The 25,685-nt window shown below is 47.2% G+C and overlaps 2 protein-coding genes across 2 annotated transcripts in view; one reads left to right on the top strand and one right to left on the bottom strand.

Annotated features, from left to right (window-relative positions):
* The window catches only part of Insyn2b (inhibitory synaptic factor family member 2B), a 106,215-nt gene extending 102,421 nt beyond the window's left edge, over positions 1 to 3,794 (top strand). The window contains exon 4 of the mRNA XM_046421401.2: positions 949 to 3,794. Coding sequence (XP_046277357.1) covers positions 949 to 1,135 — 187 coding nt within the window. The 3' untranslated portion in view covers positions 1,136 to 3,794. The remainder of the gene's footprint in view (positions 1 to 948) is intronic.
* The window catches only part of Dock2 (dedicator of cytokinesis 2), a 409,837-nt gene that overhangs the window by 214,493 nt on the left and 169,659 nt on the right, over positions 1 to 25,685 (bottom strand). The window contains exon 27 of the mRNA XM_046421400.2: positions 19,398 to 19,493. Coding sequence (XP_046277356.1) covers positions 19,398 to 19,493 — 96 coding nt within the window. The remainder of the gene's footprint in view (positions 1 to 19,397; positions 19,494 to 25,685) is intronic.

Here is a 25,685-nt window from a genome sequence, read left to right as displayed (position 1 = left end):
AGTTACACTTATCAAGCATCTCTGCCTGGCCTCAGGCTGCCTGGAAAATGGGTGGGACCCAGTTGGCATTTGACCTTTGAGACAGCAGTTAATTCTCTTGCAACATCAGAGGGCAGGAGACTCTGCTGCCTCTCAGTTACATGGTCCCCACAGCTCACATCTACTTCATAGACCTCTGTGGCCATCAACACAGAATAACCAAGTCTGTGCATTAATGATTCTAAAATGCACAAATGAAAAAAGGCGACTGGTCCTTCACTAAAGGAATATTTAATCTCTCAGAACAGAGGAAATGCTGTGAGGTGCTCTCATATGTAAATTTCTCAATACACCTTGTTAAGTCGAGAAGCAATTTGAAGAGCAAGGCCCAGTACACCAGCAGTGCTGGTGATAATGAGATGCCAGCAACAGGGGCAAAAGCAGGAAGGGTGGCCCCATGTCAGACACTGCTCTGGGCACATCATCTGTATCATCTCACCTTACACATGCCAACTCCCAAGAAGGTGCCATTACTGCCTCCATGTCACAGATGAGGAAACGGAGCTCAGTTTTATTTGAATGTTCCTTTTATTATTAAAATATTTTATAATGAGGCAGTTTTCATGCCTAATGTATAATAGCCTACATTAACAATAAGGACTGCAGATGCACCAAGACGGCCTCCAGTATTTACTGAACACCCAGCAGAGCCTCTCTGTTACATATCATATCCACACTTGGTAACAGCCCTGTGAGGAACGCACTGCAGGTGTCAGTTCAATCTATGAACAATGAGGGGTTCAGAGAGGTGCCATAACCTTCTCAAGGCCACACAGTCAGCCACTGGGTCTCTAAGGACCAGTGACTTGATTCCAAAGCCTTTGCTCTTCTTGCCAGTTGGGGACCTGGTGACGCAAAATCAGTGTGTTTTGATTTGAATTTACTTTTCTTCCTTCCTCTGTTTTTCAGTGTAGAGTATGATTTTCGGCAGCAGGAAGGAAGGTTCCATGAAGTTCTGCAGAGTCTAGAGGAAGTGGAACCAGTTGAGGAAGCATCTTCCCCACCAAAGTCCCCAGCAGAACCCCCGGCCCCTGAGAAACAGGATCTGAGGCGGAAAACGAAGAAAGTGAAGAGGAAGTGCTTCTGGTGGATCTGAGCTCCCAGGGCCTGTTTGTCAATCCTTTCTGTCTGAGCCTCCCGGGCTTCTTTACCAAGGCCCAGGGCTGGGAGCCCTTGACCTGTGAAGCCAGGGAGCTTGGGGCCTATGTGGCCGCTGCCGGACACTCGATCACCCACCTGATCTGAGTGTGTGCCGCTGCTTGCTGAGGACTTCACAGACTCTGGTGTGACCACGAGCTGAGTTCCCTGTCACACATGGCCAGGCCTCATCCCCATCTGCTACATCCAGATTCCCACCACGGGCAAAACCCCCACCGCACTTTCCCACACCACCATGATGCTGAGCACTTCATCCCGTCCTGGTCTCATGAACTCAGAAGGAAAAAAAAAAGAAAGAAAGAAATGCTGTGCAGAGCAGGAAGATAGAGGAGGGTTATAAGCAGATATCCTGGGGAAAAATCAGATGAAAACCCTGGGAGTTTCCTAGCTATCAGCGCACATGGGCATGACAGAAAAGCAAGGTCATCCTGGCACCTTGGGGTCCTTTTCATTTTTAATTAGCCACTCCATACCAAACCAAGGAGCACTGTCACACAGTGTGGGCCTTCAGTCCATGCAGTGTAAGGTATATCCAAGACTTTTTAGTGTGGCCGTCCTGGGTGACTGGAATTCAAAGAGAGTTACTGACACTGTAGTTTTTAACTTATCAAGCATCTCTGCCCGGCCTTAGGCTGCCTGGAAAGTGGGTAGGACCCAGTTGGCATTTGACCTTTGAGATAGCAGTTAATTCTCCTGCAACATCAGAGGGCAGGAGACTCTGCTGCCTCTCAGTTACATCTTATCTGTGACAGATAGGAGGTGAACCTGAGATACAACACTCCTTCTCATCCATGCATCCCTGTGCCAGCCTCGTAGCTAGGAAAACACACACCATTCCTCTTGGTCTCCCTTCCCGGAAACCAGGCAACGGTCACTTGATTGAAGAGGCAGCAGATATACATTTCTCCATTCTAGCATTGAAGGCCTTCCCTTCCCAAAATCTGAGTTCTTTGGGTCTGGCTCTTTCTTTTGACAGGACCCCTCTACCTGGGGAGTCCAGGAAAACTTGTATGGCTGTGCCAAGCCCTAACGTAGAAGGAAGTAATTGCTTCATACTCTTGAGGCTGATGGGTAGGGTGGCAAGGCTCAGATTCCTGCACATTAAATTCCTTGCTGGCCTGTGGTTGGATTGAAGCCACAGGAATGAGTCCTAAAGCTAACTCAGCTTTAAAGGAGGAAGGCACTTCAGGGACCCTTGGCCCAGGACCCAGGGTCTCAGTGAAAGCCTTGGTAGTGCACGGCACCCCGTGTGTATATGGGACGTGTGTACCCTACTGCCAACTGAAGCTAATTGAGCAAACCACCCTGCAGCTTCACCTTCCCCTCTGAAAGGCCTGCAGTGCACAAAGCTATTTCAGGGAGAGTGAGAGGGAAATTTGGCAAGGAATCTCAGCTTGCACTATTTAAGTCTTTGAATGTCATTCAAGATGCTCTTGTTCTGCTTCTAGTATAATGTTTAAACCCACAAAATGAGAACGGAATACATAACGTCAAGTTAGAATTAAGATAAATGCACTTGTCATACTTAAGAAACCACATTTCAATAAGACATGCTACCACTGGCTACAAGCCACTGATCTCTCTGTCTGTATCCATACAGTCTGCTCTCAGTGGGCCCCAGCAATGGAAAAGAACAGCGCAGAGGATAATCCAATAGGGCGAAATCATTTGAGATCTCTTATGTAATTTTCTCTTGTAGTAGAGTTTCCATCTTAATTTGGTTTGCTTACGCTAATTTCAAATGAATTTATATTCTTGGGCATCATGCTGGAATGGAAATAAGCCTGTTCCCAGAATTAAGACACCCAGGCAACAGAGCAGTCTATTCCACTAACCTTGGGCAAGTTGCTTAACTTTTCAGGGCCTGTTTGTCCATCCTTGAATGGTGAGAGCGCCTGCTTTACCTACTCTGCAAGATCCGGGCAACTTCCAACTTCAAATGGACAGAGCCACTCAGCTATCGAGAGCATTTGCCCCAGTAAGCCTGGGAGAATACAGCTCACACAAAATTAAGAAGCTCCTGGCATCACACACATATCCAGCTGGGGACCTTGCATCAACCCTCAACTGAATTAAATGAAATCAGAACTGAAAAATGTTGATGTTTCCAGAAATAAAACCAACTGAGGCTCTACTGATTCTATACCAAAGCACAACACCGCATTGCTTGGGCCACCCACCTGAAAACGAGACGGAGGTCCCTTCTGAAAATCAAACATTCAAAATCATTATGAGGAAAAAGGATTTGATAAACACCTTCCTGACGGACAAAAAGGGTTGTATCTGTGCTTAAACAACTACACATACATACACCAAAACTCTACGTTCACCTCCCCATTGCAGACCGCTGCTCCTTTGTAAAGTATTGGTGACATCGACCATGATATTCTACAGAAATGCTTCACTGGAGGCGATATGGTTTTGTGGAGAAAGATTAACTTAGCAAAAATTGCTTTTATAAAACTAAAGGGGGAAAGATTGATACATCAACTTAAATTGCAGGAATTTATGTAGCCGCTTTCTCTGTAGTTAAACAGTGCGTACCGCTGCCCCGGATCTCCGTACCTGCTCCCGTATAGAGCACCTTCTTAAAGACAATGTACTAATGTAAGGTTTTGTAAATTTCTAAACCGTTTTAAATGGAATATTATCTTTTGCAATAAACTTAAATATTTTTCCTAGGTTTGAAGTCTCCATTATTGGAGGGGTTGATTTGGATTATAAGCAAGCCTTGATGGTCCTGGAGGGCAAGGATGGCATTTGTTATAATTGCTTTAAGACATTTTTCAGGGATAAAGAAAGAACAGATTTAGAAGTTAGTGTCTCAATGGTCACATGGAGCCTCTCCGTGTGAGGGAGTGACAGGAATCAAGGCAGGCATCCCCAGTCGCATTCAGAGAGACACGAATTCAGGATTTTTATCATTAGGCCCGTACACCTGACTCTGATTTACTCCATGTTTTCCTTTATTTCCTGCTTAATTTGTTTGTTTTTAAAAGGTTCCTTTGTGTCACCAATACAAAGAAAAGCAGAATCATCATCCAAAAATAGAAAACAAAATAACAGTAACTTTATTATATTCAAAAGTGTTTGTGCTTTTGAAAGTTGGGGGTGCTGGGCCCTAGACCAGCTCTTTGTGAAAAGGGTTACAAGCCCCACTGAGTGCATCCTAAAGCCACCTTGACACCAGACCATGTTCCACCCGACGAATCAGGAGGCATGAGAGAGAACTGAAAAGAAAACACTTCCTTATCAGGTGAGCCAACCCTCTCCACAACCAACTGCACCCCAAGCCAACGTGTGGGAGTCAGGAGACTCGGGCCCCCACTTCAGGAAAGACCAATTTAGGAGGAATCAAAACCAAAACCGAAACCTGGACCAGCAATCAGAAATCTTGGGTTTGGTAGCATTCTGCTCCTTTCTCTGTTCTAGGTGACCTTGGGCAATGGCTTAACCTCTGTGAGCCTCTGACTCCTCTTTATATAAAGCAGAACCCCTACCTGACAAGGATGTCCCCACAATCACACAGCAGGCACTCAGCAACACACCTGCCTTCCTTCACTGGTGATTGAAGTAAATTGTGAGAGAGGAGGGAAGACGCCCCCAGGCGGCTGCAGCTGGCGCCAGACACAGGCTCAAGGTTTCCTCAGGGTGAGGGACAAATTGTTCCTGACCTTATTAGAACCATCAAAAACCATGGCAATACTTGGTGAGGAACCAAGTGGAGTGACCCAGAAGAACACCGGGCACATGGGACCCGCCCGCAGTCTGGGATCCAAGGATTCTTGAAACACAGAATCACATATCCCAGAAATGAAGGAGACTTCAAAGCCAGGTCCCTTCCACCTGAAGCAGGGGCCAGTTAGATGAAGGCAGCCTAGATGAGCTGCCAGGAGCCTTGCCAAGTCACCCAGGGAAGGAGGTGCTGGGTGGGGGGTGATGTGTGAGCTCCATTGGTTCACTGCTCACGGCAATTCGCTATCTGCTCAAAAGGTATTTTGTTTTAAGTTCCAAGAAACAAAGGTGCTCTGTGATCATTATGCCCAACCACCAGGAAAAGGGAATGGGCACACATGCAAACCCAGCCTGGGTCATGTATTGGGGCAAAACACGCCACCAGCTTCACAGTCAGGACCCTGGTGGGTCCTCTCACTCAGCTTCCCCTCCAGCTGCTTTTTACCAACCTGAGGCCTAAATTCCTGCGACACCTCCTGGCGCCTGGTACCCCTTCTTTGCATTTCCGTGCACCTCCCGTGGAAGGGCCTCCTTTTCCAAACCACTTTGCATCTCCACGGGCCTCCACAGGGATCTCCCAGTGGGCTGCCTGCTCCCACCCCCTGACTCCTCCAGTACTTTCCCCTCACAGCAGCCAAAGCAAGCACTACAAAAATTTAGACCTGAACCATGTCGCACATTGCCTGAAAACCATTCAGTGGCTTCCTGATAAACTTAGGGAGTTAAGTCCATGACCCAGAGGCTGGGAGGACCCGCCCCTGCCTCCTCTCCTGTGAACTCCAGGGGGCGCTTTGCCTGTGTGATCTCTGATGGTGTTGAGGCTCCTTGGGTTCCACGGACCCACCATGCTTACAGCCCCTCAAGGATCAGGAGACACACTTGTTCCTGCATGGAGTGTCCCACACCACACCCCCGCCCTGCCCTGTTGCCAGCTCCATTGAGGCTTGCCGGATAGTGACGCCAGTGACTAAGACCACGCCAAGGGCGCTTTTTAGTCTCACCTGGCAACAGAGACCTTGCTCTCTAAGTCCTTGGCACAGTTGTCCCTGTGCACTAATCTATGTTCTTCTTTGTGGACTGCATTTCTCCCTAAGGCCTGCATCCTTTAAGGTAGAATGTGCATATTTTGGGCATCCCTGCATTCCCAGCACTCACCACAGTCGGATTCAGATATTTGCTGCAGGAATAAATTTATGGATAAATTGGATCCGGTGGGAGGAGACGGTAATAAGTCACTATCAGCATTCCCTGTCTATCATCCTCACCCAGGACGGTGCAGTCTACACCTGAGCTCCCAGGGCTAGGGTCTTCAGCAGTTATTGTGCCCAAGGTTTCTCCCTCCACGGTGGCCACCTGGCTTTCAGGTCTCAGGAACATGAACTTGCTCTGGCCTTCTCCCTGCACCTTTATTCTGTACAGCCCAGCTTAATCTCATTTCAGAATAAATTGCCATCATAATTAAATCCCAATGCATTTGGAACATTTTACCAAGATACTGCCTCACTGTATGAGAGAGAAAATGAGTTTTGAAATTAAAGCAGATTGTTAACTATTTTTGCTGTAATGTTTCTATTAAAATGTCAGCATTTATTTCATGTGACCAAGTGCATTTGAGACCAAATGCAGTTTAAAAAGAGGTGGGGTCTGTCTATCTGGAGGAGCATTACGGGCAAAGCATTTTTCCTTGGCTTCCACCGCAACCACAAAACCAAAGTGAAAAGACAATACAATCAAACAAAAGGATTATATGCCGCAAAGTGAGGGAAAGCTTTTATTATCATGAGTGGCTTTCATAAATTCTCAGGATCCATAAGTATATTACATGAAATTTCACTCAAAAGAAACCCATAATTTTTTCTGCTGACAAAAACCTCAATGTGCATTTTTTCAGATTGCCAGCTAGACACCGTGACCTCTGCTCTGCGCTTCATCTGGTTTCCCAGGTAGCGCACACAATGTTGTGACACCCGGTGATGCTTCCTCATGAACCAGGCCGGCTGAGTCATTTTAATTGCTGAACTCCAGAGCTGAGCGCCAAACAACCAAACCCATGCTGCAGGCGGAAATCAGGCAGGTGATGGAAGTGACAGGAAGTTACTTCTTGTTGTCATTATTTTCTGTTTTCTTGGTTTTGTTTTTCAAATAAAAAACAATCTACCTTTAGTAGCTGAGAACCTGGGATCAATGACAGCGAAAGCCCAGCCATGCTAAACACAATTGACATTGCACACCCAGGACAGCGGCTTCATCTCTACCAACAGGCACCTGTCCCTTCCAAGAGTGCTCAGGTGCACCTCATAGTCACTGTCTTCAATACACAGTCCTTGAGCCCCTTCTCTGTGTCAGGCCAGGTGCCAAGGACACTGAGAGAAGACCACAGAGGTATCCTTGGACTCAGAGAGCTTATGGTCCCATGAGGGGGCTGCCCACATAAGCAGGTGTCCTTTTCTGACTCACCCCACCTGCGTGTCACCCACCCTCCTTCCAACCCACTGAAGGCTGACCTTGTATCCTCCTGGAGTGTCGCTCACCATCCCCTCCTGCCTCATTACAGGTTAGTAGTGAGAGGGAGGGATGCTATGTTCACCTCAATGGGGAGCTTTCAAAGTCCCAGAAGTCTTTACACAGCTCAGTTGCAAGACTTGGCCACTGTGAGCCCTTGTCTCCTCTGGGTGGACCCCTGTGGGGCCTTCAAAGTCTTCTTCCTCTCCCTGTTTTCCTGCCCTCTCCATCCAGCCTTCTGGATCTCTCTAAGACACATACTGGGCCATTCCTTGGCTTTATGTCTCCAATGGCACCCACCAGCACCCTGGAGTTCAGGATGCCTTCCTAGCCACCAGGACTCCTCAGCTCACTCTCACCAGCCTCACAATGGGGCCTGACCTCCTCCAGGTCACTTTGCCCATCTCCAACTTACTGCCACTTTCCAAAGTGTCGGAGGCTATCAGAGACTGTTCCCTGTACGTGGGATACTGTCCCATCACCTGTCTACTACAGGAAATAATTTTTCATTAGGGGAGAATAGAAAAAGGCAGCCATATTACTATTGATAGTGACGATACAAGCTCAGTGCGTTGAAGTAACCACCGGCTTCACGTCTGTCATCTTGTTTATTCAGCAAACTATCACAAGGGAGCTGATGGTGACCCATTTTTTTCAGCAGAATAAATGGAAGCTTTGGGGAGAGAAGAAGCCTGTCTTGGTCTAAGGTATGGGGGGGTGAAGTCTAGGTCTGCCAAACTGGGGGCCTGGACTCACACGCCAGACAGCAAGTTGCAATTTAAATGTCACCTCCTCTCTGTAACTTTTTATGCTCATCTCCCGCCCCTGCCACAGAATTAGTCACTCCACCCTCTGAGTACCCACGGCACACTGTACAGGCAGCCCCTTCTCATGTCATATTGAGATTTCTTTTGTCAACCTCTCATGCTCATCTCACCAGGAGTTGATGTCCTGTGAGACAGGAACTGTCCTTGCCGTCTCTGGGACCCTCGGGGCTTCCCACCATGACCTGAGAGGCTGGGAAAGCCACACACAGTTTGTTGAAATGCACTGGGAGCAAACGAGGCTATGGAAACCTCAAGAGGAGGCCCAGCCCAGGGGAGAGTCAGACCAGACCAGGCTGACCGACTCCTGCCGGGACCTTCTGCATGGTCTGAACCAGTGCCTTTGCTCCATCCCCCACCTCCATCTGTAAAACGAGCCATCTGTCTTCCCAGCTTTCCAGGCTGTTTAGGAGAGTAAAATTATATACATGAAAATGCTTCGGGAAGTTTGGCTATCTCATTAATTCCTATTTTTAAAGAAACAGCGTTTGAGGTTTTCTCTTCTGATCGTAAAAGGAAAGCAGAATTATTTTAGAAAAAGCCAACTCCAGAAATGGGCAAGTCACGTGTCCTCAAAGCAGAAGATGTGGACATGATTTCAGACTCAGAATAGGGCCCCTGGGTTTGGCCTGGGAGGGCGAGACCCCTGGTGAGACCACAGGGCTTCCCCTCCCTGACCTTCAGTTTCCTCGATGACCTTGTTGATATGTTCATTGTTGACTAAAGCCACAGGATGTCCTTGTGTTCTAAAAAACCCTAAATCTAATATAAATGCACAAATGTATCAGTGTATGGATGCAGCATAAATACACACAAGTGATTTCTGATTGAAGGATCACTTCACAGAAGCTGTCCTCTGGAGTCACGAAAGGTCAGTGCCCAAGGTGGGGAAGTCCTGCACCTGAGTCTTGTGGGGGCTGGTTTCATTAGCAGCTCTTCCAACAAGGTTTCTCCCCAGCAGCGTTTATCCCTCAACAACAGCCCCAGAGCTCCCTCTGCGGTGTCTTTAGCTCCCCAAGGCTTTCTTCACAGCCAGGGCTATGGTGTGAATGTCCCCAAGGCTCTGGGGTCTGAAGGCTTTGTCCACTGCGTGGCACTACTGGAAGGAAGTGGGACTTTGGAGAGGCAAAGCTGAAAGGGACGTCCTTAGGTAACTGGGGTATTTCCTTGGAATGAGGTCCTCCTGGGACTCCCTGATGGCTTCCTCTCCAGAGTCCTTATGAAGGCCAGAGTCTGGCCTTTCTGCTTCCAGGCTCAGACTGACTCCAACACACACTCCTGACCTTGCTGACACCATTTTCCATGGGCCTCACTAGAACTGAGCCCATGCAGGTGCCACTGCCCTGAGCCTCCAGAACTGTGAGCTGCACAAACCTCCCTTCACATCATATGTGGCCTGACGTGGGCATTTAGTTATGGTAACACAAAACTGACAGGTACGCTGGATGTAGAAACAGCTGACCATTACTTCCCAAATCCAGGAAAGAAACGGAGGCTCAGCCAAGAACCACTCAGCAGTCTTACTCCTAACACTGTCAAACTGGGAAGAAGACTCCAGAGAGAAGGGGGACCAACCGCATGGGCTGCCTTATGCTGCAAGCCTCAGGAATGTTCTTTTATTCAACCTCATCACAGGGCAGTGGGTCCTAAGCACCACTAGGCTCAGTGTACAGATAAAGGAGCTGCAGATCTGAGCTGTGAAATAAACCCTCTCATTCCCTGAGGAAGAGGCATCAGCTCTTTGCCAATCAAATCCTTTTGAACTCACAGCTCACTCCCAATTCTGTGGCCCTTGGGACACATTGCTGAGCAAGAGGGTGTTAAGCCCACACCCCTGGAAGACCTTCTGTTTCTAAAGTACTGCAAAGATGAGCAAAGACAGGCCCCTCTTCCAGGAAACAGGACAGGAACTTAAGAACACACATAAAATCACTTGTCCAAACTTGAATTTGTCCAGCTTCACTAAAAAAAGCTGAGAGGCACTGAGCTGTTTGGGAGTGACTTTATCAGGCTTTGATGACACACCTCATTCTGCGACTGCAGGTCTCAGCATCTACTGAATGATTCCCAAGGTCTGTGTGGGTGAAGCTGTGGCCTTGGTGTGGCCAAAGCCTGGACACCAGCTTCCCAGGGCCTGAGCTCACCTGCTCTACAGAACTGCAAGGCACGTGTCACAGAATCAAGTGTGACACATTCACAGTGGCAGCCACATGAGTCATGCTGTCCAGGAGTAGTTGACTCAACTCACAGCAGAGATCGGCTCCACCGGGCAGAGCAGGGAGGAGGCAGGAGCCGTCTGAACACATGGAGGACCTCAGACTTTCTCTTACTCCCCTGCCCTGCAGCGGATCAGGGATCAGAAGGAAGGTTTGGAGGAGGGAACAGGCTCTTCCCAATGTGTTAAAAATAATAATGCATCCTAGGGCCAGTATGGTATATGGGAATTTGTTAGGGAAAAAAAAATCTTTATAGGTGAACCTGGCAAAAAATGAAACTTTTGTCACCTTATTTTTAAAAGTCAGGACTATTTAAAGCTCATCATTCATCTTCCTTTAAATGAGTATGTCCTTTCCATTAATTTGCTCCCCAAAGTTTAGAGAATCTGCTACCTGCCAAGAAATGCTGCTTCCCTTAAAATGCCCCAACCTCTTCTGTCCACCTAACCAAATTCTTCATGGCATTTTAAGACCTAGATCCAGTTCTATAAAGTTTTTCAAATAGATGACTTCTGCCTTCACATGCAAGAGTTCCTGTGAAAGTTGAGATAGTGATGCATTTTTTTGCATATATATCCTAAGTCAAGTATTACCTCATAAGTCATTATCAGAATCATTATTAAAGCAATGCTTTCCACTTTTGTGACTTGGACACCATCTAAATTATCACAGAAGGCAGCAACCAAGCTGCCCCTGGCTAATGATGCCACCTTGTGGCTACCCAGGGGAATTTCAGGTCTCTTGTATAATTTTTACTATTTTCTATCTTAACTTAATCCCTCACCTCCCACTACCATAAGCACATACATACACACACACACACACACACACACTCAGGGATTCTCTCAGTTCAACTGATACTATGTCAAGGAAACTCTTTCCTAGATGTGGATCATGAAGTGCTTAAGAACGCAGGCTTTGAGTGCCTGCAGAACAGGATATGAGGTGGATTCTGGCTTCCTCCAGGCTGGGCAAGGTGTTCAAGTCCTCTAACAGCCATTTCCTCTTCAAGAGGGATGATGACATTTTTTGCCAATCTCACAGATTAAATTTGATAATGCTCTGAAAGTGCTTGGTAGCATCTCTGTCACACACATGTGCCATCAATGTTAACTGTCATCGTCACCTTCACGTGAGTCCTGTGAAGACGATGTGTCCTCCTCCCCATTTTCTTTCCACTTAGTGCAGTCATGCAGCAACTGCCCTCACTCCTCCCTGACTCCCAGCCTAATCGTGACATCACGGGGACATTTGCGTGTAAGGGGAAAGAATGGTGGTTTATATGTAAATGAAAATGGATAGTAAAAGCCTTCACTCAGGCAGAAGGTGTTCATTGCATCATCCAGGACATGCAGAAGTGAGATGCAGGGGCGCTCCAGGGTGTCAAGAGAACCCATCATGCCACTGGGGGGGGTGCACTGTGGGGTACTGAAGAGAGCAGGGGTGTGAACTCGGTTGAGGTGCGTGCAGGGAGCTGGAGGGTCCGGCAAAGGAGCAGCGAGGAGCAGGTTTCAGCAGAGGGAATGGCTGCAGGAGGGCTTAGAGGAGGAAAGGGGTTCTTGCACTAGCAGAACAGAAGTTCCACCAGACTGGCACTGAGGAGGAGAACGCTGGCAGAGGGACAGGGACAGGTTGGATGCCCAGAGGTCTTTGTGCTAGGGCACCATGGGGTGGTTGACAGTTTCTCATCTAGACAGTCCTGCCTTAGAGGAAGTCCTGAGCTGAGAATGAATTTGAAAGGGCTGAGAGAGGAGGCCAAAAGGCTTCTTAGGAGATGGTGATGAGAGACAGCGGTGGCCCAGGCCTGGCTGGTGCACTGGGATTGGGAGGTTTGTAAGGACTGGGCCAAGCAGCAGGAAGTGTAAGTGGGAGGAGACCCCCACCCCTGCCTATGAACCCTTGAGACTCTCCAGCTTGGTTAACCCCCTACTTCATAAATACCAAATAGATAGTAGGTTCTTATTCTAACTTTATAGCTCTTTATGGTCTAATCACCAGAATTGAGGGAAATTGATGCTAAACATATTATTCAAAATACAAATGGCTCCAAAGTCTATGCTGCTTGGCAGGTTTCTGAACAGAGCCATGTGAGTCATCTCATTGGATTCCAATGAGATGGGTTCAAGTTGCTTTCAAATAGGTGATACCTCCAGAATGATGTTGGTCATCGATAATGGAAGAGTACACAACATGCTATTTAAGAGCAAGAACTCTAGAACTAGCACATCCTGGGTTCAGATCCTAGTTCTCCCACTAGCCAGCTGTGTGACTGTAGGCAAGTTACATAACCTCTCTGGGCCTCAGTTACCTCCTATGTAAAATATGAGTACCTGATGCAGATTAAGTGAGGTAAAACTCAAGTGCTTGGCTCTCTCTGCCACTCAGAATATTTGCTCAATAAGTGACAGTGATATTATCAATATCCTATTTTGGTGAGGTCCTGGGTTGCCAAGTGAAGATCAAGTTAAGCCCTCGTGGCTGGGAACTGACCTCTCATGTCCCAGCAGGCCCCACACCTGCTCTCCATGGAGATTTGGTACTAAGGATCATGCAGCCCCCTGCTCGGCCACTGGAGTCCTTGGGCTCACAGCCTGGTGGCCATTTCCCACTTAGTGTCCCAGGAAAGGAAAGTGAAATCAGAGCTGCAAAGCCTGGAGTCCCTGGAGTCCCGTGGTGCTGTTAGAGGATGGGGTGGTTTCCACATTTCCACTCTTTTTCCCCCTTTTAACAAAACACTCAGAGTTTCTGGAGCAGGCACGATGCCAATGGAATTTACCTTTATATAATCACTCCATAGACTCCTCTGTGAAAAGTGGGGTAATTAGGCCCCAAATATATCACCTAGAGACTCATTTTAACAACCCAAAATAAAATCTGGATCCCAATTTCAACAGAATTACCAGGTCGTTTTCCTTCCAAGAACTCCTGACCATGGTTAAGCTCCTGGTTGGTTCTCCCAGTGGATGGCTGTCCCCAACGCAGGGAGGCAGGGAGCAAGGTTTTCTGGGGTCAGTGTGACAAGCCGGGGAACTTCCCCTCACATAGTCCTGAGACCCTTGAGACAGGACCAGGTCTCTCAGCAGGAATCTCAGAGGGCTGGGCAGCTCCCCATGCTCCCAGGTCCCTAGTCCACGTCCTGCCTCAGCAACCAGCTGCGGGACTGTAGACACGAGGCTTCATCTCCCAGCACCAGCCAGTTTACTGTCCTAAAGGCAGGAAGACTGACAACTCCCTATGCATTTGGACTCAAGAGGAGAGCCACACTCCTTGGGAAGGATTCTGCGTTAAACTTTGTTTTTATATTTTAAGTTTCTCAAAAATTGCAATCTGTGTCGCAGTATGCTTGGTAGCATTTTCTCCTCATCATGGATGCATAAAGCCCTGGTACGTCTCACATCTGGTAACCGCCAGCTTGCATCAGATAGAAACCTTCCCTAGCAAAATTTAAGCTATCTGAAGTCATTCGCTAATTTTCATTTTTCTTCTGCTCTTACATTTCAACCGTCCTAAAGGAACCAAGACTCCGGAGAAGAGAATATTGAGTATATAAGAGCTTTTGGACTTGGCCAGGAAGAAAAAAAAAAAAAAGGAACACTGATGATTTCAGTCAATGAATAATATTTGCATGTGTCTTTCACACATCATTGTTTGCCCATTACATACCCTGAGAGACATCACTAATCAACTCAGAGCTTTTTCCCACTGAGGCCAGATGTAGCCTCTAAATCCTTCTCAACACAGTACTACAGGCAGCTGTTGCCAATCATCCAGGGTTGACACATGAGGCAAGATCTACGGTAGGTCCCTGACTTGGAAGCTTGGAAGAGTGGGAATAAGACCAAATCAGGAAACTTAGACATATGAAAAAAAGATCATAAAAATGTTGCAGTTCACTGCACAGAAGAAACCAAGGTCTAGAAGGTTAAAAGTGTAGAGAGACAGAGAGCCAATTCTCTGCAGTAAGCATGTGGAATTCTCCTCCTGTCCTTACTTATCCAAAATGCCCTGTCTATCAACCCAGCTGTCTTTCTCAGCATCAAAGTCAAGTTCTTGGTCACTTAGGTAAAATGACTCTGGCAAAGAGAGGGAGAGAGAGCGCTAGTCACGTAAGAGGGTTTTTGCTTCTGGTTTTTGTACAATTTCCTTTAACTCATTGCCACTATCAGTGATTCATTGTTCAGGCAGGTGATCTACAGGACAATCAGTAATGGTCATTACTAGCAAATGATAGTTACAAGCACAGAGCGCAAGAAGCCATCGGCCGGCCAGATGGCTCCTGTGGTTTTTAATAGCGAACACCTCTCATCACGATGTTCCTGCTCCTGCAGATAAGAAAGGGTCAGTATTCAATCCTATTTAACGATATAAGGAGGAGAGTAGCAGCCTGCTGCCCTGCCCCCACTAGAGGCCTTGTTAGGATTTCGAAACTACTAGACATGTCTCGGGCGTTCGCCATAAATATTGATTGTTTAATATTCCAAGCAATGGAAACTAACCAATAAAAATCACATCTGGGAAAATTAAGAGTGGCGGGTGGAATGGGGACCTGCCCTTCCTTACAAATTTCAATTCGAAATTAAATTGGGGCCTTCAGCGCTAAGATAGGGACTCTTGACCCCTGAGTAATTACTTTCCAACATCATTTCTGTTAATTTGGAGAAGATATTTCTATTCCGGGAATCTCTGGAAAGGCCTATTTCATGAAGATGAAGCAGTGTCTGCAGAAACACCTGCTTGCTGTTCCCTTTGGTGACAGGCACAGTGCTGTCCTCGATGGTGGGCTCACTCCAGGCTGCTCAAAGCCCCACTCGGCGCTCTCTTCCTTACACCAGCAGACTCCAGAGTCATTGAGACAAATGCCACAGCTTGCAACCTGGAAGCTCTGCAGGCTCCTGGTGGGCCCCGGGGACAGGGACATCTGCACAGGCAATTCCTTCCCTGATATTGGTCCTCGATACTGAGGGAACATGTTCACCAACGAAGGAAAAGCGCCCTGAATGGGGAGCGTGGGCAGGGGTATGGAGTATGAAATACGGCAGCGGTTTCCAGGGAACAGGGCACCCACTCATTCACTCACTGGTTCATTTGCTCAGTGAATATTTATGGAGGTTCCCCATTATGCCAGGCCCCGTACTTGGTGCAGAGGATACAAGAGAGGAAAACATGGCCCCTGCCCTCAGGGGGTCCCAAGAATGTAGCAGGAGAACAAAACCAGAAAATCATCTTACAGCATGCTCAGCACAAGGACCTGACCTTGCCCTTGGGCTCCAAGAGCCAACAGCAAGAGAGGGTGCTGGGGCCACCTCTGGCCCCCATTGGAGGGGTAAGAGCAGGGGCACCAGATATGGAGAGACCTGGGAGTGACCACAGGGCCAGGCAGGTAAGTGGAGGGAGGGGGTGGTGTGGTTCTGGATCCTGGATTTAGAGAGCAAGTGCAGAGGCCTCATGGAGCTGGAGACGAGTCAGTGTTAGGGACAGCGAGTTTGAACACATCCCACCAGAGGAGGTCTGGTTTTCTTGAGGGCCTAGCTTGTTTATGAGCCTTTGTGCTGAGGATGTAAGGGGTTCTCATAAAATGCTGGATTCACAAATAAATGTGTGTATGTGCAAGGAACCCACGTGCAACTGCTTCTCCTGTGGGCTGCTATTAACTCTCAGCGCCACTCTGAGGAAGTCTAGTGTCAGCCCATTTCAGAGACGAGCACAACCCTTCATAAGGCTTGTGGGGTAAGAGAGGAGCAAGGACAAGCTCAAAGATAAAAACAACTAAAAATATAACAGGCAGGTGACACGAAAGCACCTTCAATCATCGGAAAATGCAAAGTAAGCCCTAATGAAACACCACGCCAGAGTGGTCATGAATTCCCCAGGATTGTTGGAACCCAAAGAGATGGCAGCAATAAGTACTGGAGAGGACATGGGTGAAGCAATGACCCCTGGGCTTCTGGTGGTGACGTCTAGCGGCGCAGCCCCTGGGGAAAACAATTTGGCTGTTCCTTATAAACTCACACTTCTGGTATGCCTCAGCAAGACTCTCCTAGATTTCTACCCAACAGAAATGAAAATGTGTTCAATAAAAAAATCCATAAATGTTCACAATGGCATGGCCAAAGTGGAGGGCACCCCAAAGGTCCATCAACGAGTGAATGGGTGAGCACGCTGTGGCCTCTCCATGACATGTGGCATCAATCAGCGACACAAAGGGAGACGTGTGATACCTCCTAAACCACAAGGAACCTCAAAGACACTATGCAAAGGAACTAAGCCAGACACAGAAGACCTGACCTCGTAGGAACCTCTGATAACGAACTTTCCTGAAAAGATAGATGGTGAGCAGGTGATGCAGATGGACCCTGGGAGAGGCAGTGTCCAGGTGCGTGGCAGCAGGGGTCAGGGGCTGCACAGCCAGAAACATTTCCTAAAACTCATCAAAATGAATATGTTCCATGGTTAAATTCTAATATAAGTTTTTCCTCAATGAAACTGTTATTTAAAAACACAAAGGCAGAACAGTGAGGCTCGGACCAGCATCCTAAGGGCTGACCTCTGTACAGGACCCTGCAGACGAAGGTGGGATATCAGCAGGTTGAGAAGGCAGACAGGAGTTATGGGCAAGGAAGAAAACACGGGCTGCTCTTGGAAATGAGACGGTGCCAGGCACATAGGAGTGATGTCTAGGCCTCATTTTGCTGGACCTTTGAATGGAAAAAAGTAGAGAAAAGTTTAAAAAAATGGTTGTGGCTGGACCAGATTCCAGAAGCTGAGACTGGTCAAGCGGATGCATTTATGATGTCATCTGGCAGACAGCGGGGAGCCAGCAATCACTCCAGAGAAGGGGAAAGACCAAGGGGACAGCCGCCAGGCTTGGGTGCTGCAAGGGCCAGCGGCCAGGGCAGAGCATTTGCTAAAAGGCTCGCAGACCTGGAGGTGGTGAGTACGGCCAAATGGGCATCGCTCACCTGTGTCGACGATGCAAAGGAACAGAGAGGCTCATTGTACCAGATGGAAAAGAAAATAACAGGAGACATCACTTATTTAGTGATTTCTACAATCTGGGCCCCAGTTTAAAGAACTGCTGCTCTGGAGGGAAGAGCCTGCCATGTACAGAATGAGCCAAATGGATTGATGATCATCTTTAGGTTTGCTGCAAAGGAAAGGAATAGAGATTAGGGGAGTCACAAAATGCTGGTCTAAGGTGCCTTACGAGAAGCAGGGGCAGGGACACGTGTTCTAAATAAGAGACTTCCAGGGTGGAGGGACGGTGAGTGAGACAAACGACAAAGACAAGCGAACAGGGCTCTCTGGCCCAGGAAGGCAGGAGGGCCTGGTGCGGCTGCTAGTCTAGGCGGAGGCCACCACTCCTTTCTTTGTTCTTTTTAGTAGTCCTGCGGATCAAGCCCAGGGCCCCCCACACACCGGCAAGTGCTCTACCACTGAGCTGCACCCCGCTGCTTCCATAAATGTACACAACACACACTAGGCACAAAGACAGGCCCAAAGAGGTAGAAGATCGTTGCACTGGGGCTGCTTCTTGGGATCAGTCCTCCCCTGGCTACAGTTAAAACAATATGCACAGCCTTCTGTTCTGGGTCCAGGAAGCAGGACTGTGGGGAGTTGTCATTCAATGTCCCCAAGGCTGGCTTACCCCAGGCCATTGAAAAGCAGAGAGCCATTCTGCTTCCTGAAAGCTGAATGCAGTTGTTTGGGGGAAACATATAGTTGTTTATCAACACTTTTAAAAATTAATAGCCAACACTTAAAGGCCAGGAAATTTCTTATAAAGTGGGCAGGTTTTACCTTCTCTTGAGCAACTGGGAATTCCATTCTTGCTGTGGCCCGTCCCTGCATGGCACCAGTTGGTCAGAGCTGAAAGGCACTTGTCCTTGTTCAACATTAGTGGCCTGGATTTGCTCTTCACTCATTCATTTGCTCCTCCATTCAACAAGTATTTATTGAGCACCTAGTAGGTGCCAGGTGCTGCTGTGGGACATGGAGACACAGCAAAGAGTAGCCTGGGGCTCATAGTCTCACAAGGAGAGCAAGACAATAAACAAAGTGGTCTGTAGTTCAGGGGACGTGCACCAAGAAAAATAAAGGAGAAGGAAGAAGGTAGAGAAGTGTCCAGTATCCAGACAGATGATCAGGGCAGAGGAGCCTGTCTGGTCAGCTGACTCCTGAGCCAAACTTGATTAAAATGAGAGAACAAGCCCTCGGACAAGGGACAGCAAGTGAAATCAGGTCCCCCGAGAGGGAGGAACAGAGAGAGAAATGAGCAAAGGGTGTCCAGGCTCACGACGGTTGGGATTTTGTTCTGAGTGGGTTGAGGATGGGGCGTGTGGTGGGCATACTCATTTGTGTGACTGGCCCCTGTAAGCATCCAGATGTTTAAAGCAAGTTGGACAGAGGCTTACGGTTAAAGACTGGTTCTGTGTCTAGGGAGGGAACATAAACCAAACTCTGAGCAGGAATTTCCTGATCTGCAGAATATGATGTTTGTGCCGAAGAATGACCCCAAACTTAGCAGTGACCTTGAATTACCTGCTATCTATGGACAGTCCACACACAGGGAAGCCACTCAGAAAAGCAGAACCCTGGGCCTGGACTCCATCCTGCCAGATGAGAAGGTTCCCAGTGGCCATGTATCTGGAAGCTTCCATCCGGTTCCCTTACAGAAAGGTTCTCTCACCTCTTTCTTTACCAGTAACGTCACACCCCACTGACATACACAATACCTTAGGCAAATCCTAGGGTGTATTTTATTTCTGCAACTTGAGTTAGTGCCCATAGTCTCCCAACTCAGACAGGAAAAACCCAATCCTTCTCTCCAAAACAAAGCGATGAGCAGCCCTGATGTTCAACATGAACCCCGTGCCCAGACGGCGAAGAGTGGGCGACATTGGATACACGGAAAGCATTTACTCACAATCAGAACGTGATCCCGGCCCATGGTGATGACCGTCCGGTTCACCGTGCGAAGCAGCTGGACCATGATCTCTTGGATGTGGTGGTGGGTGAAGGCCTGCAACAGAGACATCTGTGTGACAATCAGGCACGGTGCCCTCGCAGCCCTTCAAAGACCCCGACAAGGCTGGGCGGACACAGTGATCACCAACAGCACTGCCACCGCCAACACCAGCCCGTCCCCTCCTGATCACCGTTTGTCATCGTCACATCTCTACTCCACTGACACGGGCATGGTGCCCCAGGAGTTCCAACGGTCACCTTGAGTTGTTAGTGAAGGGGAGCTTACTTAGGCTTGAGAATTGGGGACTTTGCAAGTACTAGCGGTGCGGCGCTGGCTGGGTTAGTAACTTCTCTAAACCTTGGCTTGACCTAACCTGAAGTAAGGAGGTAATCAGCCCAGAGAATTGGTTGTTCAGCATTGGAGAAGCTGAGGGACCAACAGAAGAAAGCCACTGTCACCCTAGGCTGCAGGGACTAATAGGAGGCAGTGTTCCTGGAGACCAGGGTGGGGTGGTGAGGTGGGCACTGGGACCACTGGGGGTACTCATGCAGCTGAAGTCACATCACCCATGTCGGGGTGGAAATCTGCGGTGCAGGGGTGTAACATACACAGGGTTCCACCCACTTCAAGTGCAGGCCCCTGAGCTTTCTGTAGGACTTGCTAGAGCTCGAGTTTTTGCTGTGGTAAGCAAGGGTTACATGCACATTCACCCACATCCTCAGACTGCGTCACCAGCACCACCCCTAGACAGCTTCACCCCTGCATTCCAGTGAGGGTGAACATGACCATGTGGGAAAGCCTGGAACTTTAGGTTCAGAAGCACCTGGTCTGACTTTCAACGCTGTGCAGCCTCACTTAGCATTTAACCCTCCTGAGCTTTGACTTCCTCATCAACAAAGCATGGAGCTTGTCTCGAGGCCCGTGTGAACCTAAAAGTGACATATATAATTCTGAAAAGACACACGCGCCCAGTTCCCCTGAAGGAGATTCTGTAGATCTAAAATAGAGACCATGCATTAGCAATTTCTGAATTTTAGGGACTTCATTCTGATGGCTGAGCATCATGGGCACAGGCCCTGGGAAGCTGTGGAGATGGAGGCTTGAGTTTGGGGAAGGCTCTGTCTCCAGGAACCAGCCAGAGCCTGACCTAAAGAAGGTGCTCAGTCAATGGTAGTGCCATGGCTCCTCCATGGGCAGCCTCTGCTGCGTCCAACCCCGCTGAACTTTTGTCTCTTCTGAACCAATGGAAGGACACAGATTCACAGTTGGAAGAGGATGAGAAGAAGAAAGATGGGCTAATTACTTAAAATGTCCTCACCTCCCAACATCTAGAAATGAATCACCTGAGCTTGCTTTCTCTTTCTGCATCAAATTCATTTCTCTGGCACTTTGGCGAATCCTCCATTTTCCAGCCCATGGATCCACCAGCAAAGCTCTGCCAATAGCTTCTGCCAGAGCACACACATATTTCACCACAGGAGTTCTCGAGCTCCATCATCCCAGCAAGACCTCAGTCCTTCTCCTGCCTTGATCCCCACCACCCAGGTCTTTCCCTTCCTGAGGCTCAGGGTGGGGAGGGATAGCATGTTTCTGCACTTCTTGGCTAAAGGCAACCCCCCCCCCCAGACTTCCTTCTTTTAAGCCTTTCGATGAGTTATAATATTCTCTTTCTTGAATTATATAAATATGATGCTCATGGTTATAACAGCAAAAAGGTGGCATTCATGAGTTCTTGCTGAATTCCTGGCACTCTGCTAAACACGTTACCTGTTTTCACATCAAAATAAACAGTATTGTGATTTCTATTACTTAAATGAGGAAACAGAAGCCCAGAGGGGTTAAGTAACTTGCCCAGGGTCACCCAGAAAGGAAGTCCAGGAAGAAGGATTCAAATCCAGCAGTCTAGCTCCAGAGTCTGTTCCTTTCCCAAACTCACCCAGGCAGACTGGAACACGATCACACATCTCTGGTTGTTACTTTGGGGCTTCATTAGCCTCCTTCCATCTGTCAAGATGGATGGACCCTGTCTTCAACTGGGCCAACTTCTAATTCCTTCAGTGACTTCTGATCTTTTTCCTCTTTTTCAGAAAGCCTTCAGTGCCATGTATTCATTACTCCTTTATCTTTCCTATTCTCCCTTTGCAATTTCATCAAATTTATATAATGGCTTCCATTTGATGCAATTTTTTTCTCCCAGGATTACATCTCTTCCCTTACCAAAAGAGATATTAAAACCCCCCTTTTCCTCTTGAACTCCTGCTCCTTGCTACTTTTAAATCGCCACTTCTTCTTAGTCCAAAGAGGAGCAATTAAACTGGCTCAGGAAATTTGGTACTTAAAAGTGGGAAAGCATCCATTTCAATTCATCTCACTCTGAAAGCTCCCAATATAGGAGGAGTGTTAGCCAAGTGTTCTGAGATCAGATAGATGTGAATTCGAATCCCAACTCTTCTCATTTGAGCTGGGTGACCTTGGGCAAATTGCTTTGCTTCTCCGAGTTTCAGTTTCTGCATTTATAAAATGTGGACAACACTAGAAACCTCAAGGTTATTGGTTTACTGAATAGAAGGTGATGCAGAGAAAGTCCCCAAGACCAAGAGCCAGGGCACAGTGAGCCTCAGGAAGGAACGTCACTCCTTTGGTTGGCATCAGCATCCTGGCTGGGCCTGCAGATCCCCAACATGTAGCAGAAAGTGCAGCACAGGGCGAGGCGTTCAATAAACTGTGGGTGATATGGAGATGTCGCCCAAAGAATGTATAGCATATATGCAAATGGAAAACTTTCAAGATGATAAACCTGCGCCCAGCAGGAAAAGTGCAGTCACAAATCACCCACTGTTAATTGCACCAGTGAGAGGCAAGTGGAGGAAACTCCCGGGAAGTGTCTTCAGGGCCCCAACTAAACGGTGGCTTGTAATTGAAATGACAAAATCAGTCTTCACGTTATGGCCGCAGCAAAGGAATTAATCCACCCAACCTAAACAGGCTGCAAATTGCAGCAATTTTTTTTTCTTTTAATAATTATAGGCTATGGTCTCTGGAAGGGGCTCTCAGGCTTATGCCTGAGCCTTGTCCACAGATACCACAGCAGGAGAGCTGGCAGTGGGCGGGTGGGGGGCTGGGATGGGGGGGGAGCCCGCCCCAGTGTCTTCTTGGCACCCTAAGCCGTGGAATTTTCTAGAATACAATTCAAAACTCCTGATTATTTATATTTTCAGAATAACAATCCACAATGCCAGGGATGGGATGATTTTAAGCAACAATACAGGATTTCAAAACACTGAATCAAATTATATGAAAGGCATGTCCTTTGCTCTTATTTTTTTGCCACCCTTCTGATGACATGGGTAGAAAAATCTCCATTTGGTGTGGACATGTCTCTAAGGCCTCTTTAGTTCAGGCAAAATCCCCTTTGGGGAGATGAGGTGCTAGGGTTAGAACCCAGGACCTCACACAACAACCCCCCCCCCTTTTTTTTAACAGAGAGGGAGGCCCTCAGATGGGAGCAGACAATGGGCAAACTACATTTAGTTAGAGCCTAGTAACAATGATTTGTTTTCACTGTGTTCATTTTTAAGTTATTTATGCTTTTGACAAGTGTGCAGTAAAAAGATCCGAAACTTGGAAATAAAGCAAAATGAGGACTTCATGACATTTTAATGGAATGTTTCTGATAGACCCCACGGAGGAACCTCTTGCTAACCATCCACAACTGGTTAGAAACCAGAAATTTTATAAAAGGTTAGCTTATAGCAAAATAACAAAGTTTTATGTTTGCTTGCTGGCTTGCCAAAGGCTGTCATATTATTGCTCAGTATCCACTTTATCTTGGACCTAATGACAATTATGCACAAGTATCTCCACTCCCACGAAAAATGAAGGCACTCAAACACTTTTAACCAGCTCATTTGCTGTCCCGATGGTTCCGGAGCTTGTTAAATTAAACTTGGACGTGGGTCAGTATCCGATTGTGTGAGATGGTATTTTTAACAATTTAGGGAGTCAATTTTTGTAACGAGTAATGCTGACTATATACAAGCAATGATATAAAATTTTGTTTAACTTTATGAAAGTGGTAATATATATACAGTGGTAATATATATATATATATATATATATATATATATATATATATATATTCTCTGAGGTTCATTTAAAACAAACAAACAACAACAAATAAAACCCAGCAGTCTCAGATGCCCTCCTCCCCAGAGGAACTTCTTTACATATTTCATAGTCATGGCAGGTATATCTTGATTTTTAGGACCATGTCACCAATGATTTCATAGTCATGGCAGGTATATCTTGATTTTAGGACCATGTCACCAATGCTTGTACTACTCCATTTCAAAACTTTTGTTTGATTTAGTGCTGTGTCTATCAACTGTCCACCATAAAAGACAAGCATCTCAGCTGGGGGCAATGGCGCATACCTGCAATGTCAGCAGTCAGGAGGCTGAGGCAGAAGGATTACAAGTTCAAAACCAGCCTCGGAAACTTAGCAAGGTCCTAAGCAACTCAGTGAGACCTTGTCTCTAAATAAAATACAAAATAGGGCTGGGGATGTGGCTCAGTGGTTGAGTGCCCTTGGGTTTAATCCCTGGTAGTGAAAAAAAAAAAAAAAAAAGAAGAAGCATTTCACTTCTCCCGACCCTCATCAGGCATACCCACCCATCCCATACAGTTATAGTATAATCTTGGTTTGATTGACACTTGGGTATTTATAAGATTTTGATTATGTAGATGCCATTCTCATCCAATGGTAAAGTATGAGGAATCCCCACCTCTTAAAAAACTTTACCCCCACCCACAAAAATAGGAATTGAAAAAACTCTGAAACCCTTTTAGTTCTCCTGTGCTCTTTTCCCATGATTCCCCATTGCCTCTTCTCCTAATTTTCAAAGTTCCTTCTGCCTATTTTTAAGTCTCCTTTCTCCAAGAACCTGGTTCCTCCTGGTGGCTCTTCTCTTGTTTGCTCTTCGCTCCCTCTGCCTCCTGAGAGCGCTGCCCCGGCCCTTCCTCCGTGAGGCTGTGTTCTCTCTGCAGTGTGGGTGACGTGACAGCTGACTGCCCACTCAGCCTGGTTGTCTGTGACCTTCCCTGCAGGGTGATCTGGCTGGGACAGTTAGCTAGAGAGACTCAAATATCAATATATGGCAAGTCTTTCTTCTTGAGCTGGTTGGATTCCACAGACAAGAATTCTCCTATTCCCTGCCCAGAGGCCAAGTCCTGGCTGCCAGCATTCGGGGGTGGAGTGGAAGGACTGGGTTGGAGGTTTAGTCTCCAGAATCATCCTAGGAATGGAACCTGGCTCTGAGTTATGGAATCCCTGCTCTTGGTGGTGTCCGGTGTCTCCAAGTCCAGACTCCCTCTTTTTATCTGTTACATAGAATAAACCTCCCATGACTCAGCTGCATGCACTTAGACTGCTTCTAAGTCCCAAGTTTTTAATTCTGCAAACATAGTAATTGTTTCAGTTACCATTAACCGGGGTTCCATATCGGGACAATGGGACAAAACAGGTTGGCTGACTGACTTCAAGTTCTCTTCTGTATTGATCTCCCCTTCTTCACCTTCACCTGCACGGGCACTGGGTCCTACTCCTTTTGGAATTTTCTGGGGACTCTGCTTTAGATTGCATGGGTTCTCAGCAATTTCCAATGCTGGATCACAAATCGCTTTTCTTAGATCTACTAAGTAATTTAGTAATTTTCACATGATTTTTAAATGTCTTTTAAAAACTAACCCTTTACTTCTTTTTTCCAGTAGGTTTTCAAGAAGGAGCAAAATATGTGCCTATACATACCATCTTTATGGGAAATTCTACCTCAAGTTTTTGTGTTTACATATCTATAAGTTGATTTGATTTAAAGTATCAAAATCATGTGACAATGACAAATAATATAAAAAGTGATTGCGTTATGCAAGCGTCTATGGTTTTGTAAAGAGTATTTGTGCAACTCCTATTTTATGGAAAGAAAAACTAGTTTGGGGAAAGGGTTTACACAAGGTCAGGTGACCAGTGACATGTGACAGGTAATGTCATCAGAGCTAGAATAAAAACCCAGTTCTGCTGAGTGGGCTGGGGTTGGCTCTGCCCTCACTCCAGCATGCAGGCCACCAAGGCCCTGGGCTCATGCCCAGAAGAAGCCACCTCCTCCACCTACTTTTGCACTGGACCTTTTCCACCCTAAGATGAAGGTCATAAGGTCACATCTACAGCACTACACCCAAAGGCTTATTTTA

The sequence above is a fragment of the Marmota monax genome, unplaced genomic scaffold (assembly GCF_021218885.2).
Source record: "Marmota monax isolate L192 unplaced genomic scaffold, Marmota_monax_Labrador192_F-V1.1 WCK01_AAM20220418_F8-fsc00084, whole genome shotgun sequence".
In the NCBI taxonomy this organism is placed as follows: Eukaryota; Metazoa; Chordata; class Mammalia; order Rodentia; family Sciuridae; genus Marmota; species Marmota monax.
This window is presented reverse-complemented; position numbering and strand designations above follow the sequence as displayed.